Below are 15,340 nucleotides of genomic sequence, written 5' to 3' on the forward strand. Positions count from 1 at the left end.
GTGGAAACAGAAGACCTTTCTCTACACACCAGCAGACCTGGCAGTTTTACAAGGTTAAAAACAAAATGATAACAATTTTTCCTCCCACCACCTACATTAAATTTAGGATTTAAAATGTTTTTTAGAAGGGCCAATGACTGGGGATGTAACTCAGTGATAGAACAACTGCCAAGGATGCACTCTTTTTTTTTTTTTTTTTTTTTTGCGGGGGGTGGGGTATACCAGGGAGTGAACTCAGGGGTGCTTAACCACTGAGCTACATCCTCAGCCCTTTTTTATTTTGAGACAGGGCCTCACTAACTTGCTGAGGCTAGCCTCAAACTTGCAATCCTCCTGCCACAGCCTCCCAAATCTTTGGGATTACACATGTGTGCCATTACACTCAGCCATTGTATGATATTTTTAAATTACATCTATTAATATTAATATCTATCTCATCAGAAAAATCTTTATTGCAAAGCTTTCAAGCTCATATAGCAGATACAAGTTCTCCAGAATTCCAATTTTTAATGGAAATCTTGAATTTCATCATTGTCAGCAAATACTATCAATTGTTTTCTTGAAGTGACATACTCATTTCATTCATGTTCAAGATGTCTGACAAATATCTAAGTCTAAATAATCACAGCTCTTAGTATAAAATGGTATTTTTGCTGGGCATGGAGGCATATACCTATAATCCTAGCAACTTGGAGGCTGAGGCAGGGGGATTGCAAGTTTGAGGCCAGCCTCAGCAACTTGTCAAGGTCCTGAACAATTTAGTGAGATCCCATATTAAAATAAAAATCTTAAGAAAAGGGGCTGGGGATGTAGCTCAGTGATAGAATCTCCTAGGTTTAATCCTCCAGCCCCAGAAAAAAAGGTATCAGAGAAAGCTTTACTACTCACAAACAATGCAGAAGGCTATATATAGTATTATGAAAACAATTTTTATTGTGTTCATAATACTTTCAGATCCCTGAAAGAATTTCAAAGACCCTCAAGGGTCCACAGCTTTAGGAATCACTGTTTTAGTCCAGTTATTAATTTTGCATTTGATGAGGTCTGAAACTGAAAAAGAGTGGGTAGTTAACCCAAAGCCATTCCTTAATGACAGAGCTGGAGTTGGATTCCAGGGATTCTGACTCCTAAGCCAACACTCTTTCTAATGTTCAGAACATTCAACTGTATAAAGAAAAAAAAAGTCAAACCTCTGCCCAACTATTGTGCATTTTAAAATATGCATTATTACCAAAAATACTCTAAATCTATTTTGGAACATCATGTAAAACTATATGAGCTTTTTGTGTACTTGGAATAGTTGCAAAAAGTTAAAAGCAATATTATCTAAGAAGAAATTGTAGTAAAACTGTAGATTTCAATTAAACATTCAGGGCTGGGGCTGTGGTTCAGTGGCAGAGCACTTGCCTTGCACATGTGAGGCATTGGGTTTGATCCTCATATTATTATTAAAAATAAATAAACAGAAATATTTTAAAAAATTAAACATATACATAAAACTCCTAAAAGATTTTTTTTTAACAGCTAATGAAAATAGGTTCTGATGTTGAACTGTTGCTCAGAACATCTGTTATACAAGGCATTCACACAGACCACAATACCCTGAGTAAGTAAAAAAAAAAAATTCTGACTGCAATGTGTTTTGAAATATTGAATGTTATAACAATTTTAATTGTTTGTTTGTTTGCTTTTATTTTAAAAGATGGGGTCTTGCTATTTGTTCAGGCTGTACTCAAATTCCTGGGCCCTTGTAATCCTCCTACCTTAACCTCTTGAGTAGCTGGGGCAACAAGCATGTGCCACCATACCTCACATTACCTCTTAATTACAGCACTTTTAATGTTAATAAGTAAAACAGCTTGATTTTGCCAGGCACTATAATATTTATTGTATGCATTTATAAGGTAGTCTAAAAATGCCGAATTATGAAACTTTGTTATACCAGATTTCATTTTAATTTTTAAATTTATACCCTGATTATATTTGTAAAACTGTAGTTACAAAAACATTACTACTATTTTCATCATATTTATTTGGGATTCTTAATTTTTCTAGGCTCATGTATCACTTACCTAGACTAAATCTAATTTTTACCTTTTATTCTGTAATTATTTTAATTCAGAAGAATTGGGATTATAGGAAATGGAAATATAATTAAGAATTCTCCATTATACCTTGAGACTCTTTATGGTATCCAGTAGAATCTCATTTCACATTATATATTGTTTTCACTCCCTGAAATATTTTGGGGGATAATAGCAACAAAAAACAATGACATTGAAAATCATTGCTTTTAGGGGGCTGGGGTTGTGGCTTAGAGGTAGAGTGCTCGTGGAGCATGCCTCATGAGGCACTGGGTTCAATCCTTAGCACCACATAAAAATAAAATAAAGATAAATGTTAAAAAGAAAAGAAAAGAAAAGAAAATCATTGCTTTTAAAGTTCTCCTTTTGGGGGGGGAAACTGGAGATATAACTCAGGGGTGCACTTGACCACTGAGCCACATCCTCAGCCAAAATCATTGCTTTTAAATAGACTATTGGAAATATACAGAAAAGTACACAATATATAATTGTACAACTCATTGAATTTTCACCAAGTGAAAGACCTAACATCCACATCAAGCTGTATATTACCAGCATCCCAAAGTCTCTTCATATCCTCATGTTTTTTCTAGTAACCTTCTTCCCACAAGGGTAGCCATTATCCTGACTTTCAACACCATAGTTTGTTGGGGTTTTTTTTTTGTTGTTGTTGTTGTTTTTTTTGTATGGGGGTTATTGAACCCAGGGGCGCTTAACCACTGAGCCACATCCCCAGCCCTTTTTTGTATTTTATTTAGAGACAGGGTCTCACTGAGTTGTTTAGCAGCTTACTAAGTTGCTGAGGCCAGCTTTGAACTTGCTATCCTCCTATGTCAGCCTCCTGAGGCACTGGGCATGCACCACTGTGCCTGCCATGTTTTTTTTTTTTTTTTTTTTTTTTTTTCCTCCTTTATTCTGTAGGTTCAAAATGGAACAGATTTGATTCCATTAAGTTATGTTAGGCAAATTCCTCTGAATATTTTACCGGTGTCTACCCTGCATATAAAAATGAGAAATAAAATTCTGCTTCTTGTTTAGAAAATTGAGAATTGTGATTATGAGTCTCTCTAGATGTGTATGTATATACATCTATATATCTCAACATGAAGGTAATAGAGAGTGAAAATAATAAAATGAAACTGCATTTTTGCAATTGTGCATGAATTCTAAATTTCTCTTTTCCTTCCATTCCAAATAATATCTGTACTGAAAATTAAATATTGAATTTCACTCAGCAAGAACTCCTTATCTTATATAATTTGTAATTTTTTTCCTTTTTAAAAACTAACTTCCTTTATCATGGTGTGTGATTTCAAAGTTCTTTATTATAGACATGACAATTTAATCATTTTGGGAAAATTTTCTTATTTTGAAAAAATCTTTTAAAAATGTTGTGGAAACTGCTTATTTTCCCCAAGTACTGGCTAGTTTTTGTGATTTTTTTTTTCTGTATCATCTTAATTGCACGAATTTGAATTAATCATAACATTTGATTCATACCATTCTCATCATTGGTCTAGCAGAGCCTTTAACTATGACTTAGAAAAATACTGAAATTAACTCATTGTTCCACAATTGCTTTCTCTTTGATTATTGACGTAACATGGATATTAGTCAAATGGTTTTAGAATTGACCTTTATCTATCATACATTCTATAGATAGTTATCAAATTTATGCATAAAAATTGTATCAAGAAAATTCAGAACTTCATGTGACTATATATTAATGGTATATAGTTTTGTTTTTGTTTTTATTTGTGGTACTGGGGATTGAACCCAGGGCCCTGTGCATGCGAGGCAAGTACTCTACCAACTGAGCTATATCCCCAGCTCCTGATATATAGTTTTTGAACAGGATCATCTATACTTTTTAACTTCTTCTATGGCATATATGTAAGACAAACAAAATGGGAATGTGCTTTGAAAATTGGTGTGATACATGTTTTTTCAAATGCACTAGAAGCCAGACACAGTGGACCATGCCTGTAATGTGACTTAGGAGGCTGAGGCAGGAGGATTGCAAGTTCAAAGCCAGCCTCAGCAACTTAGCAAGGCTTTAAGCAACTTTTTTATTTTGAGACCCTGTGTCAAAATAAAAAACAAATAAAATGGGCTGGGGAAGTGACTCAGTGGTAGAGCACTCCTGGGATAAATCCCCAGTACCACACACACACACACAAAAGCAATCTTTTTTCAAATGTGTTTTTAAATTTCTGCCTTTTCATTTATTTACATTTGTCATTACCTACAACTATCTTAGAATTTGTATTTAAAGGCAAATTAATGTGATTCAGTAAACACTTATTGAATCTTCTTTGTGCTGGGCACTAGAATTTATGGAGAATGCTCTTAAATGTTCCTTCAGTCCTTCAATGCTGTAAGAGAGGCACATAAGCAGATCCCCATATGCAAAGATAGATTCTTGGAAGAAAACACTTAGTTTTCTAAAGTTCTCTAACTTCTTTTTTAAATATTATTTTTTATTGTTGTTTATTTTTTATGTGGTGATGGGGATTGCACTTAGGGCCTTATGCATGCTGGGCAGGTGCTTTACCACTGAGCTGTCTCCCCAGCGCCCCTGCCTTTTTTAAAAAAATATTTTTAGTTGTATATGGACACAATACTTTTATTTATTTACTTATTTTTATGTGGGTGCTGAGGATCGAATCTGGTGCCTCACACATGCGAGACAAGTGCTCCACCATTGAGCTACAATCCCAGCCTCTAATTTCAACTTATCATTTATATTTATGTTCTTGATATATTTAGCAACATTTCTGTAACTTCAGAGTTAAATATTTTAACATCTTATAAATTATTGATATCCAAAGTGTCTCTCTGATTGCCATACTCTTATAAACTATGCTACTCATAATAGATTTTTTTAAAAACTCCTGCCCTTAATTTTGATTTTGGTCTATAATTGAGCTAAAGCCTTTTTATTTCAAAAGAAGTACTTTGTAAATTATGCATATAATATGACCAGAGTAGATAAGGCTTTCAGAGTCCTATAAAGTACAGGAAATAAACCATGATCTCAGTGCAGTTCCTTATCAAAGATCTGGCAATGTCAAATAGATTCATGTGGTTAATAGTATTTGGCATCTAACATAGAGAGCAAAGTCAGAGATTTTACAATCAATAAAATAAAATTATAGAAAAATAGTATATACTATGTAAATACACCTGTGGTATGTTTGGCCTAATTAAAGTGTTAGCAGTTAATGAATACAGAAAAATTCAATTATAGAGTATCCTTTGATTCCAAAGATCACACAATAAGAAGAATTGAGTGAAGGGATAGAGTAGTGGATATTCGAGAGGCTTTCTGGTTATTTACCACTCTTTGAATGTCTTCCTTTGTCTTAGGAATTTTCATCTGCATAAGTTCTAGATCCTCAAGATAGAATAAAGAAAATTCAGTTCCTCAGTTTCCTTTGCATTTCTGACACAAGCATTTGATATAGATAGCTCACACCTATCCATGTTCAGCAGTGGACTTGAGGGGCTAGCAGTGTAGTTCAGAGACAGAAGGTTTGCCTCATATGCATGAGGCCCTTGGTTCAATCCCCAACCAACAAACAAAAGAAATGACCTTGAGGGCAGAGGCTTGGCACAGATCTCTTTTACTGGCAGGAGTAGCATTAGTGGTTATAGGATCAGGTCCTCATGGGAAAGTGGCATGGATTTGGTGGCAGGGGAGATGTAGGAATGTTGTTTCTGGCAGCATCTAAAGTATAGCACATTGTGTTTCATAAGGTTAAAAATGGTGGCAGTTTCTTCTAATGCTCCATTGGAGTGGCAGTTTTTAATCATTAGGAGAGTTCTAGGGTATGGTTTTGCTGTTTTTCTGAAAACAGTCTCAAACCTGTCAGATTCTTTAGCCCTCACAACAATGCCATGAATAGATGAAAAACCTATTAGTAATGTGTTTTTTTTTTTCCTGCTTAATCAGTCCTAGTCCACTTGTGTTTAAAACCAACAGAAGTTTTCTCAAGAAGTGAGGTACTGAAGATTACACAACTTAAAATGTGAAAGTAGAGAGTGAAAAGTAAGGGTAGAAGGGAGTATGATTATCATGGACCTGACCACTATAGGCTTTAAGTTTGTGACCCATATAGTGGTAAAACATAAGGTCAGGGCCTCTTTCTATTTCTTAGGACACAAACCAAGTACTACCTGAGGCTACAGTTAAGAGAAATTGCCAGAATGTCAGTACATGCTGGTTAGTTCTTCCTGCTTTCAACAAGGTACTGAAAAAGAAATTGAGTGCAGATTTACTAGTTCATCTGCAAAGCAAGATGGATTGAACTATTATTTAGTTAAGGGGTATTCTTTGCATCCTAAAACCTAATTGATTAAGAGTTCCTTAAAGAGCCTTGCAGAGGCTCTTTAAGAGAAAATGCCAATTGGTCCCATCCTCTAAAACTAAAACAAATACAAGCAAGAGGCTTCTCAACTCTAATGTGAAATAAAATCAGTGCCCTTAAAATTTTCTCATACTGCCAGATGCATTTAGTCACTGAAGCTTATTGTTTTTCATTGCTCTAAGAAGTGACTTAAGGTAAGGACCATTCCAGAAGATTATCTTAACACTAAATATTTTACTTTTATACATTTTAGGGGGAAATGACTATACTTATATTTAATTCTAATATAATGACTATATATCTATAATTCTAATTTTAATAATTTTAATTATTCTCTCTGTTTTTCTTTTAGAATTGGTCCCTAGGAAAGATCTTCTTCTAGAAAATGTACCATACTGTGATGCACCAACTCAGAAGCAATGAATTTTCTAGGATAAAACAAGACTTTGTACATTTTAACTATAAAATGTGTAACTGGCAAAAGTCCTAGAAATATTGAAAATGAATGAATTAAAGAGTAACATCATAATTTAATTCTACATTAAAAGGACATTGCTAAGAACTACAGAACATAGTTTTGGTTTTGGTTTTGATTTTTGTGGTGCTGGGGATTATACCCATGGCCTATTCATGCTGGGTAATTGCTCTGCCACTGAGCTATATCCTCAGCCCTATAGTTAAGTATTTTTAAAGGACATTAGAGAAGATAATTTATTTACATTGAAAATCAAATTTGTATATGGGGTAAAAATGGGAGTTCATAACCCACTTGAATCAAAGTGTGAAATATGATATATCAAGAACTATGTAATGTTTTGAACAACCAACAATAAAAAAATTAAAAAAAAAAAAGAAAATCAAATTTTATAAAGTAAAGCTTAGGGAGGTATATCATATTCACTTCTTTTAGACCTTTATAAGTGTTCTGCTCTTACCAAAGTTATTTGAATATTTAGTGTTTTGAAAAGTTGTAAGTTTTCCTCCCATGGGAAATTTAATTATTAGATGTAAATTATTAGATTAAATTAATGTTTAGTCTCCAAATTATTAAAATGGCCAAAGGAGTCACGGCTCTCCACAGAAGGTATTCTTTGTTTCCTGAATACTGGAATTATTTCTGAAGCTAATAAATAATTATAGCTTTTTTTTTTAGACAATAGAGAGGTTCTCTGTGTCCTTATAAAGACATTTTTAATCAGTCTTCTAAAGACAGATGAGTAAAACCTCAAAATCACTTAGAGTCACTATGGAATAAAGAAACCCTAATTGTTTTAAAGAAATGATGGGCTCAATCAAACTGGGTATGGCCTTACTAGAATTAGCTGTATTTAGACCACAGTTGACTTTACTGTGCAAATGTAACATATGGCTATATTCACTTTGCTTAAATCAATAAAACTTAAATGACTTTTCTTCTTCTACATGTCCCATCCTTGGGATGAGACTGAAGAATCACAGAAGGCCCTAGCATTCTACCATCTAATGCTAGAAGCTATAAAATTGTATTAACATTCTTCTTGTTTCTCATTTATCTGTGTATCTTTATTGTTCCCTTTCTCAATGAATAGAGTGTTCTCTCCAATTTGATAGTGAACATTCTCCCATTTGATGATGATACAGTGTTTTACATTTTTTACAAGATTCTCAATGCAAGTTTATTTGTTAGCAAAACATTGGTGTATCTATACAGGATATAAAATGTCAAATTGGAAAACAAATTAAATTTTAGAAAATCAAAATTATTTAGATGTAGTACACTCAGTATTAAACCAGAGACTACCCTTTATGCATTTTAAATCTTTTTTTTTGGTGCCAGAGATTAAACCCAAATGCCTAACCACTGAGCCACACCCCCAGCCCTTTTTATATTTTATTTAGAGACAGGGTTTTGCAAAGTTGCTTAGGCCCTCACTAAGTTGCTAAGGCTGGTTTTGAATTTGCAATCTTCCTGACTCAGCCTCCCAAACCCCTGGGGTGCAGGCATGCACCACCATACCTAGCACATCCTAAGGAGATAAGTTAGTAATCTGTGAAATGAATTATACACGTCAAAAGATTCATAAATTTTCATCTTTGTATTTAATTTTTACTATGTGAATGGAATTATATATATTATGTATAATATACTATAATTTTTCAGTACCATTAAACGTGTAGAAGCTCAAGACTTTTAAGAAATTGAATTATTTGGTTTCATTTTACTCACATTCATTTAAGTATCTCATCAAACTTTTTTATAAACTAGTCATCATTAGTAGTAAAGATTAATAATTGTATTTTTATTTTGTTAAAGCTTATTGCTTAGAGATTTTCTTTAAAATATGCATATAATAGAAATAGGTAGGTAGAATATTGTACTTTAATTCCTTAAGATTATAAAGTTCCTGTGAAGTATATCAACATATCAACAATAGGCTTGACTGTTACAGAATTTTGAAAGATTTGGCACCCTTTCCTTAGATAACATATGCATATTTCAAATAAATTTTAATGAGTTGTTTAATAATTTCATTAAATAACAAAATGGTTTATGAGTTCTTGGTCTGTTATAAAACAAAGGGCAAGAGTCAGGATTCTAGAGAGTATAAATTACTATACTTATGTAGTGTTTATTTTGTAAACCCTTTGTAAAAACTTTGAGAATGATTATCTAGGCACCTACCTTCTCTCTCTCTCTTTTTTTTTTTTAAGGGGGGGGGGAGAGAGAATTTTTTTTTTTTAATATTTATTTTTTAGTTTTCAGCGGACACAACGTCTTTGTTTGTATGTGGTGGATTGAACCCGGTCCGCACACATGCCAGGCGAGAGCGCTTGAGCCACGTCTCCAGCCCACTAACCTTCTCTCTTAAACAATGCCAACATTTAACTAAATCTTTTTTATTTAGTTTTTTTGTTTTTAAAGTTTCTCATGTTCCCACTGGATTTTTGTGGCCCAAATATAATTTTCCACTTTGATTATTGAAACATAGTGATAATGGATCGTATGCATTCCAGTTGGAGATAACCTAGGCTCAAAGGCCCAGCAGGAGTTTGTAATCTTGAAATAAAAAAAGGTGGATGGCAGGAGAATCAGATTTGGCAAGCATAGGTAGCTAAGACTCCTTCACTGAAGATTAAAATTTAGGGAGAATATGGCAGGTAGTTTGTATAACATCTAATCCAGAACATTAAAATTAAGGGCTGAGTCACACTTCTCTTAAGCTGGTTCTCATTTTTCCTGTAGAAGGATCTTTCAATATCATTACAGTGTCCAGAAAGCACACAATTAAGAATAGATGGAATTTCTATACTCATCAACAAGGCAAATAAGTTTTATGGAAAATAACTTAAATGCAAGTGTAAACAATTGGAAATTTCAAAAGTGGATAAATCAAAATTAATATAGCTTTATTTATCAGCTGTAACTAGAAATACAGTGGGAAAAAAAGATCTTATTTAAAATAGCAAACTATACTTAGGAATAGACTGAAAAAAAAAAAAAAACTGTAACACTTAAAAATGAGAGATACTATGTTCCTAGTTGGGACAACTGAAAATTGTAAGGACAATTCTTTAAAATTTAATCTTGAAATCCCAACAGATTGATATGTCTACATAAAAGTGTAAAACTTGTGTGTTCTGTGGAAGCCACTATAGACTGTAGAGAAAATTATAAGCCTCTTCTATAATGATTAAAGTAGTTAAGAAAAAAGGTGCTTCTAGTAATCCATTAGCAAAATGTAACTCAGTGCAAAACAGGAAAATTATATAAATAAATAGAAAACAAAAAATATTGTCTTACTGGGTGTGGTGGCACACACCTGTCATCCCAGCAGTGCTGGAAGCTGAGGCAGGAGGATTGCAAGTTCTAAGATAGCCTAAGCAACTTACTGAGGCCCTAAGCAGCTCTGTTTCAAAACATAAAAAGGGCTGGGGATGTAGCTCAGTGGTTGAGCGCCCCTGGGTTCAATCCCTGGTACAAAAACAAAACAAAAAAATATTTAAATGGTCTCTAGTGAATGTAAATTAAAATACTTTCAAATTGTTACAACTTAAAGAAGAAATTATACTCTATATTTGTAAAGAGTAAAGTGTGGGGGGGAATGGGCACTATCTTCAAAGGCATGTTGATTAATTAGAGGGCCTTTTTGAAAGGGTTGACATCAAAACTTAAAATGTACATATTCAATTCATAAAGAGTTAAAAAAATACTAATGTATACTCGGATATATCATATATGGAAATTTCTGTATTAAAAAACAAAAAATGCTATCGTGGTTTTAAAATGCAAATGAGTGGTGTTATGTTCTATGTATTCTGCATCTTCTTTATTATATATTGTTCCAGAAACTTGTCTTTATTGTTGCATGAACAGCTCTTTCACTTTTACATTTTATTTATGATAAGAATAAACTAATCCAATGGATAATAATGTTTCCAGTTTTTTCATATTGCAAATCAATTTGAAAAAAAAAAAGCACACAAATTCTTACACCCATTGCAAAAGTTTGTCTGGATGTATACTAGGAAAAGGAACTGTTGTGTCATAGGATATGTGCGTATTCAACTTTTCAAGAAATTTTTAAATCGTTCTTTAAAGTTATTGTGCCAGTTTACTCAACAATGAGAAGTCCCATTTCTCTACATTCTCACTCTATGTCACTGTAATTGTTATGACTTTTCTTGTTTTTATCAAGCTGGTAGATATGAAATGGTATATTAATTTGTATTTACTGGTTACTAGTGAGAAATAAATATATGTGTGTGTGTGTGTATATATATATATATATATATATATATATATATATTGTTCTCACCAATATGGACTGACATCATCCAATCTATGGAAGACTGGAATAGACAAAAGGGTGTCAGAAGATTGGATTTGTTTTCTGCTTGAGCTAAGACATCTGTCTTCTGACATTGCTGCTCCCAGTTGCCGGGCTTTCAGGCTTAGGCCAGAACTTATACCATCAGACCCTTATTCTAAGGCTCTTGAACTCAAGACTTACACAACCATTTTTTCTATTCTCCAGTTTGCAGATGACAGATTGTAGGACTTCTTGGCCTTTGTAACTACACAAGCCAATTCCTATACTGAATCTCCTCATGTCTATAGATGTAGATAGGTAAATGTAGATGTATGTCCTGTTCTGTTTCTCTAGCAAGCCCATAATAATATAATGTTGAAGATGAGTAGATATGTGAAGAAAGATCAAGAGTTTAGTTTGGGGGCTGGGGTTGTAGCTCAGTGGTAGAGCACTTGTCTCATATGCATGAGGCACTAGCATATGAGGCATCACATAAAATAAAGATATTGTGTCTAAACAAAAAGAGTTTAGTTTTGGATACACATTAAGATGGCTATTAGACTTCCAAGTGCAAATGTTAAAAGGACATTAGATAAAATATTTAGAGTTCAATAAGTGATCTGGAGATAGAAATTTGGAGTCATGAACATAAACCAAGTACTTAAAATCGTAACGTTGGCAAGTGTCACCAAGAAACTGCTTATGGAGAAAAAAGCAAAGGGATGGATCTTGGGACACTTTGTGTTAACAGGTTAAGGAGTTAGGGAGCAACAACAGAAGAGACAGAAGTTTCCAGTAAGGTAGGATGAAACAAAGAAAATACAGAGGAAAAGATCAACAAACTTTGGAGCGTAAGGGATAAATCTGACTTATTATCTTTTTTTGTAAATAAAATTTTATTGAACACATGCTCCTTCATTTCCATAGTCTACTGCTTTCACTCTACAATAGCAGAGTCAGTAACTGCAGCAGACACTACATAGTTAACAAAGTCAAAAGTTTCTGTTTGGTTGTTCTTTACATAAAAAAAGGTTGCTTATCCCTGATATACAGCCCTGGAAACCAAGCGTCATTGAAAAAGAGGTTATCTCCTTTGCCAAATGCTGTTCACAGGTCAAGTACGATTGGGACTAAGAATCACCAGTTGGATTTAACAACATGGAAGTGACTTTGATGACTTTGGCAAGAGTTTCAGTGAGATAATTGGAGAAACATTGTGTGCCCACATTCTCTTCAAACTGATCTCTAAATTCATTGTAATTACAAATAAAATTCCAACAGGTCTTTTTTTTTTTTTTTTTTTTTTTTTTTTTTGGAACTNAATTCTAATATAATGACTATATATCTATAATTCTAATTTTAATAATTTTAATTATTCTCTCTGTTTTTCTTTTAGAATTGGTCCCTAGGAAAGATCTTCTTCTAGAAAATGTACCATACTGTGATGCACCAACTCAGAAGCAATGAATTTTCTAGGATAAAACAAGACTTTGTACATTTTAACTATAAAATGTGTAACTGGCAAAAGTCCTAGAAATATTGAAAATGAATGAATTAAAGAGTAACATCATAATTTAATTCTACATTAAAAGGACATTGCTAAGAACTACAGAACATAGTTTTGGTTTTGGTTTTGATTTTTGTGGTGCTGGGGATTATACCCATGGCCTATTCATGCTGGGTAATTGCTCTGCCACTGAGCTATATCCTCAGCCCTATAGTTAAGTATTTTTAAAGGACATTAGAGAAGATAATTTATTTACATTGAAAATCAAATTTGTATATGGGGTAAAAATGGGAGTTCATAACCCACTTGAATCAAAGTGTGAAATATGATATATCAAGAACTATGTAATGTTTTGAACAACCAACAATAAAAAAATTAAAAAAAAAAAAGAAAATCAAATTTTATAAAGTAAAGCTTAGGGAGGTATATCATATTCACTTCTTTTAGACCTTTATAAGTGTTCTGCTCTTACCAAAGTTATTTGAATATTTAGTGTTTTGAAAAGTTGTAAGTTTTCCTCCCATGGGAAATTTAATTATTAGATGTAAATTATTAGATTAAATTAATGTTTAGTCTCCAAATTATTAAAATGGCCAAAGGAGTCACGGCTCTCCACAGAAGGTATTCTTTGTTTCCTGAATACTGGAATTATTTCTGAAGCTAATAAATAATTATAGCTTTTTTTTTTAGACAATAGAGAGGTTCTCTGTGTCCTTATAAAGACATTTTTAATCAGTCTTCTAAAGACAGATGAGTAAAACCTCAAAATCACTTAGAGTCACTATGGAATAAAGAAACCCTAATTGTTTTAAAGAAATGATGGGCTCAATCAAACTGGGTATGGCCTTACTAGAATTAGCTGTATTTAGACCACAGTTGACTTTACTGTGCAAATGTAACATATGGCTATATTCACTTTGCTTAAATCAATAAAACTTAAATGACTTTTCTTCTTCTACATGTCCCATCCTTGGGATGAGACTGAAGAATCACAGAAGGCCCTAGCATTCTACCATCTAATGCTAGAAGCTATAAAATTGTATTAACATTCTTCTTGTTTCTCATTTATCTGTGTATCTTTATTGTTCCCTTTCTCAATGAATAGAGTGTTCTCTCCAATTTGATAGTGAACATTCTCCCATTTGATGATGATACAGTGTTTTACATTTTTTACAAGATTCTCAATGCAAGTTTATTTGTTAGCAAAACATTGGTGTATCTATACAGGATATAAAATGTCAAATTGGAAAACAAATTAAATTTTAGAAAATCAAAATTATTTAGATGTAGTACACTCAGTATTAAACCAGAGACTACCCTTTATGCATTTTAAATCTTTTTTTTTGGTGCCAGAGATTAAACCCAGGGGCGCTCAACCACTGAGCTACATCCCCAGCCCTTTTTATGTTTTGAAACAGAGCTGCTTAGGGCCTTGCTAAATTGCTGAGGCTGGCTTAAAACTTGCAATCCTTCTGCCTCAGCCTCCTGAGTTGCTGGGATTACAGGTGTCCACCAGTCATCTATTCTTTTTATTATGATTGCTTTTAAGATTTTTTTCTTTTCTTCGGTATTCTAGGTAGAGATTTTATTTTGATTTACCCTACTGAATACTTAGTATTCTTCATCTTTCTGAGAATTCAAGTTGTACATTCTAGAAATTTCTCATCCATTTTCAAATATTGCTTCACATTATCTCTGTTCTTTCCTTCTGAAGCTCCTGCTAGTCATCTCTTTTTAAAAAAAAATATTTTTTAATTGTTGATGGACCTTTATTTTTTATTTATTTGTATGTGGTGCTGAGGATCGAACCCAGTGCCTCACACATGCTAGAAAAGTGCTTTGCCACTGAGCCACAACCCCAGCCCCTAGTCATTTCTTATTCTGCCCATTAACTTCCTTCTTGTTAATTTGCTCAATTTCATAATTCATTACCTGCTCTGATTCACTACTTCCTTCATTTTCTCTTTTGCTTTTTCTTTTTCTTTTTTTTTTTTTAATTATTTTTTCTTTTACTGGAGAGATTGAGCCCAGGAGTACTCTACTGAGTTACATCCCCAGACCTTTTAATTTTGAGACAGGGTCTTGCTAAGTTGCCCAGGCTGGCCTCAAACTTGCAGTCCTCCTGCCTCAGCCTCCTGGTAGCTGGGATTTACAGGCATATGCCACTGCATCCAGCTCTACTTTTTTCAGCTGTGTCTAATCTGCTATTCATACACCCCATGTATTTCTTCTTTTTATTTCAGCAGTTTCATTTTTAATTTTTAGTCATTATATATTTTATATCAAATGCACTCTTCCTTTTTCACAGCGATTTGTTCATTATGATTCTTTATATCTTTCTTCATTTAAGATACTGATTTTATGTAGTCTCTTTTTAGAAAGTCCTATTTTATCAACTACATAGATAATCAATACTCCTCTTTGTGACACATTCTTTCCTCATGTGTTTTGTCAGCTTTTGTCATATGTGTATCTTTTTTGGGGGGCACGGGGATTGAACTCAGGGGCACTCGACCACTGAGCCCTATCCCCAGCCCTATTCTGTATTTTATTTATTTTATTCATTTATTGATATGCAGCACTGAGACT

At 33.3% G+C, this 15,340-nt stretch overlaps 1 protein-coding gene and 1 non-coding gene across 5 annotated transcripts in view; one reads left to right on the top strand and one right to left on the bottom strand.

Annotated features, from left to right (window-relative positions):
• Positions 1 to 7,866, top strand: part of Lyrm7 (LYR motif containing 7) — a 31,261-nt gene extending 23,395 nt beyond the window's left edge. For all 4 annotated transcript variants that reach the window (XM_015492721.2, XM_048783135.1, XM_048783146.1 and 1 more), the window contains exons 4-5: positions 1,525 to 1,606; positions 6,807 to 7,866. In XM_015492721.2, the coding sequence (XP_015348207.1) occupies positions 1,525 to 1,606; positions 6,807 to 6,877 (153 nt within the window). In that variant the 3' untranslated portion in view covers positions 6,878 to 7,866. The remainder of the gene's footprint in view (positions 1 to 1,524; positions 1,607 to 6,806) is intronic.
• Positions 3,840 to 3,913, bottom strand: Trnaa-cgc. The gene has a single exon. It is a non-coding gene; the product is annotated as a tRNA-Ala (tRNA).
• Positions 7,867 to 15,340: the final 7,474 nt, after the last annotated feature.

This window comes from Marmota marmota, unplaced genomic scaffold (assembly GCF_001458135.2).
Source record: "Marmota marmota marmota unplaced genomic scaffold, marMar, whole genome shotgun sequence".
Classification (NCBI taxonomy): domain Eukaryota; kingdom Metazoa; phylum Chordata; class Mammalia; order Rodentia; family Sciuridae; genus Marmota; species Marmota marmota.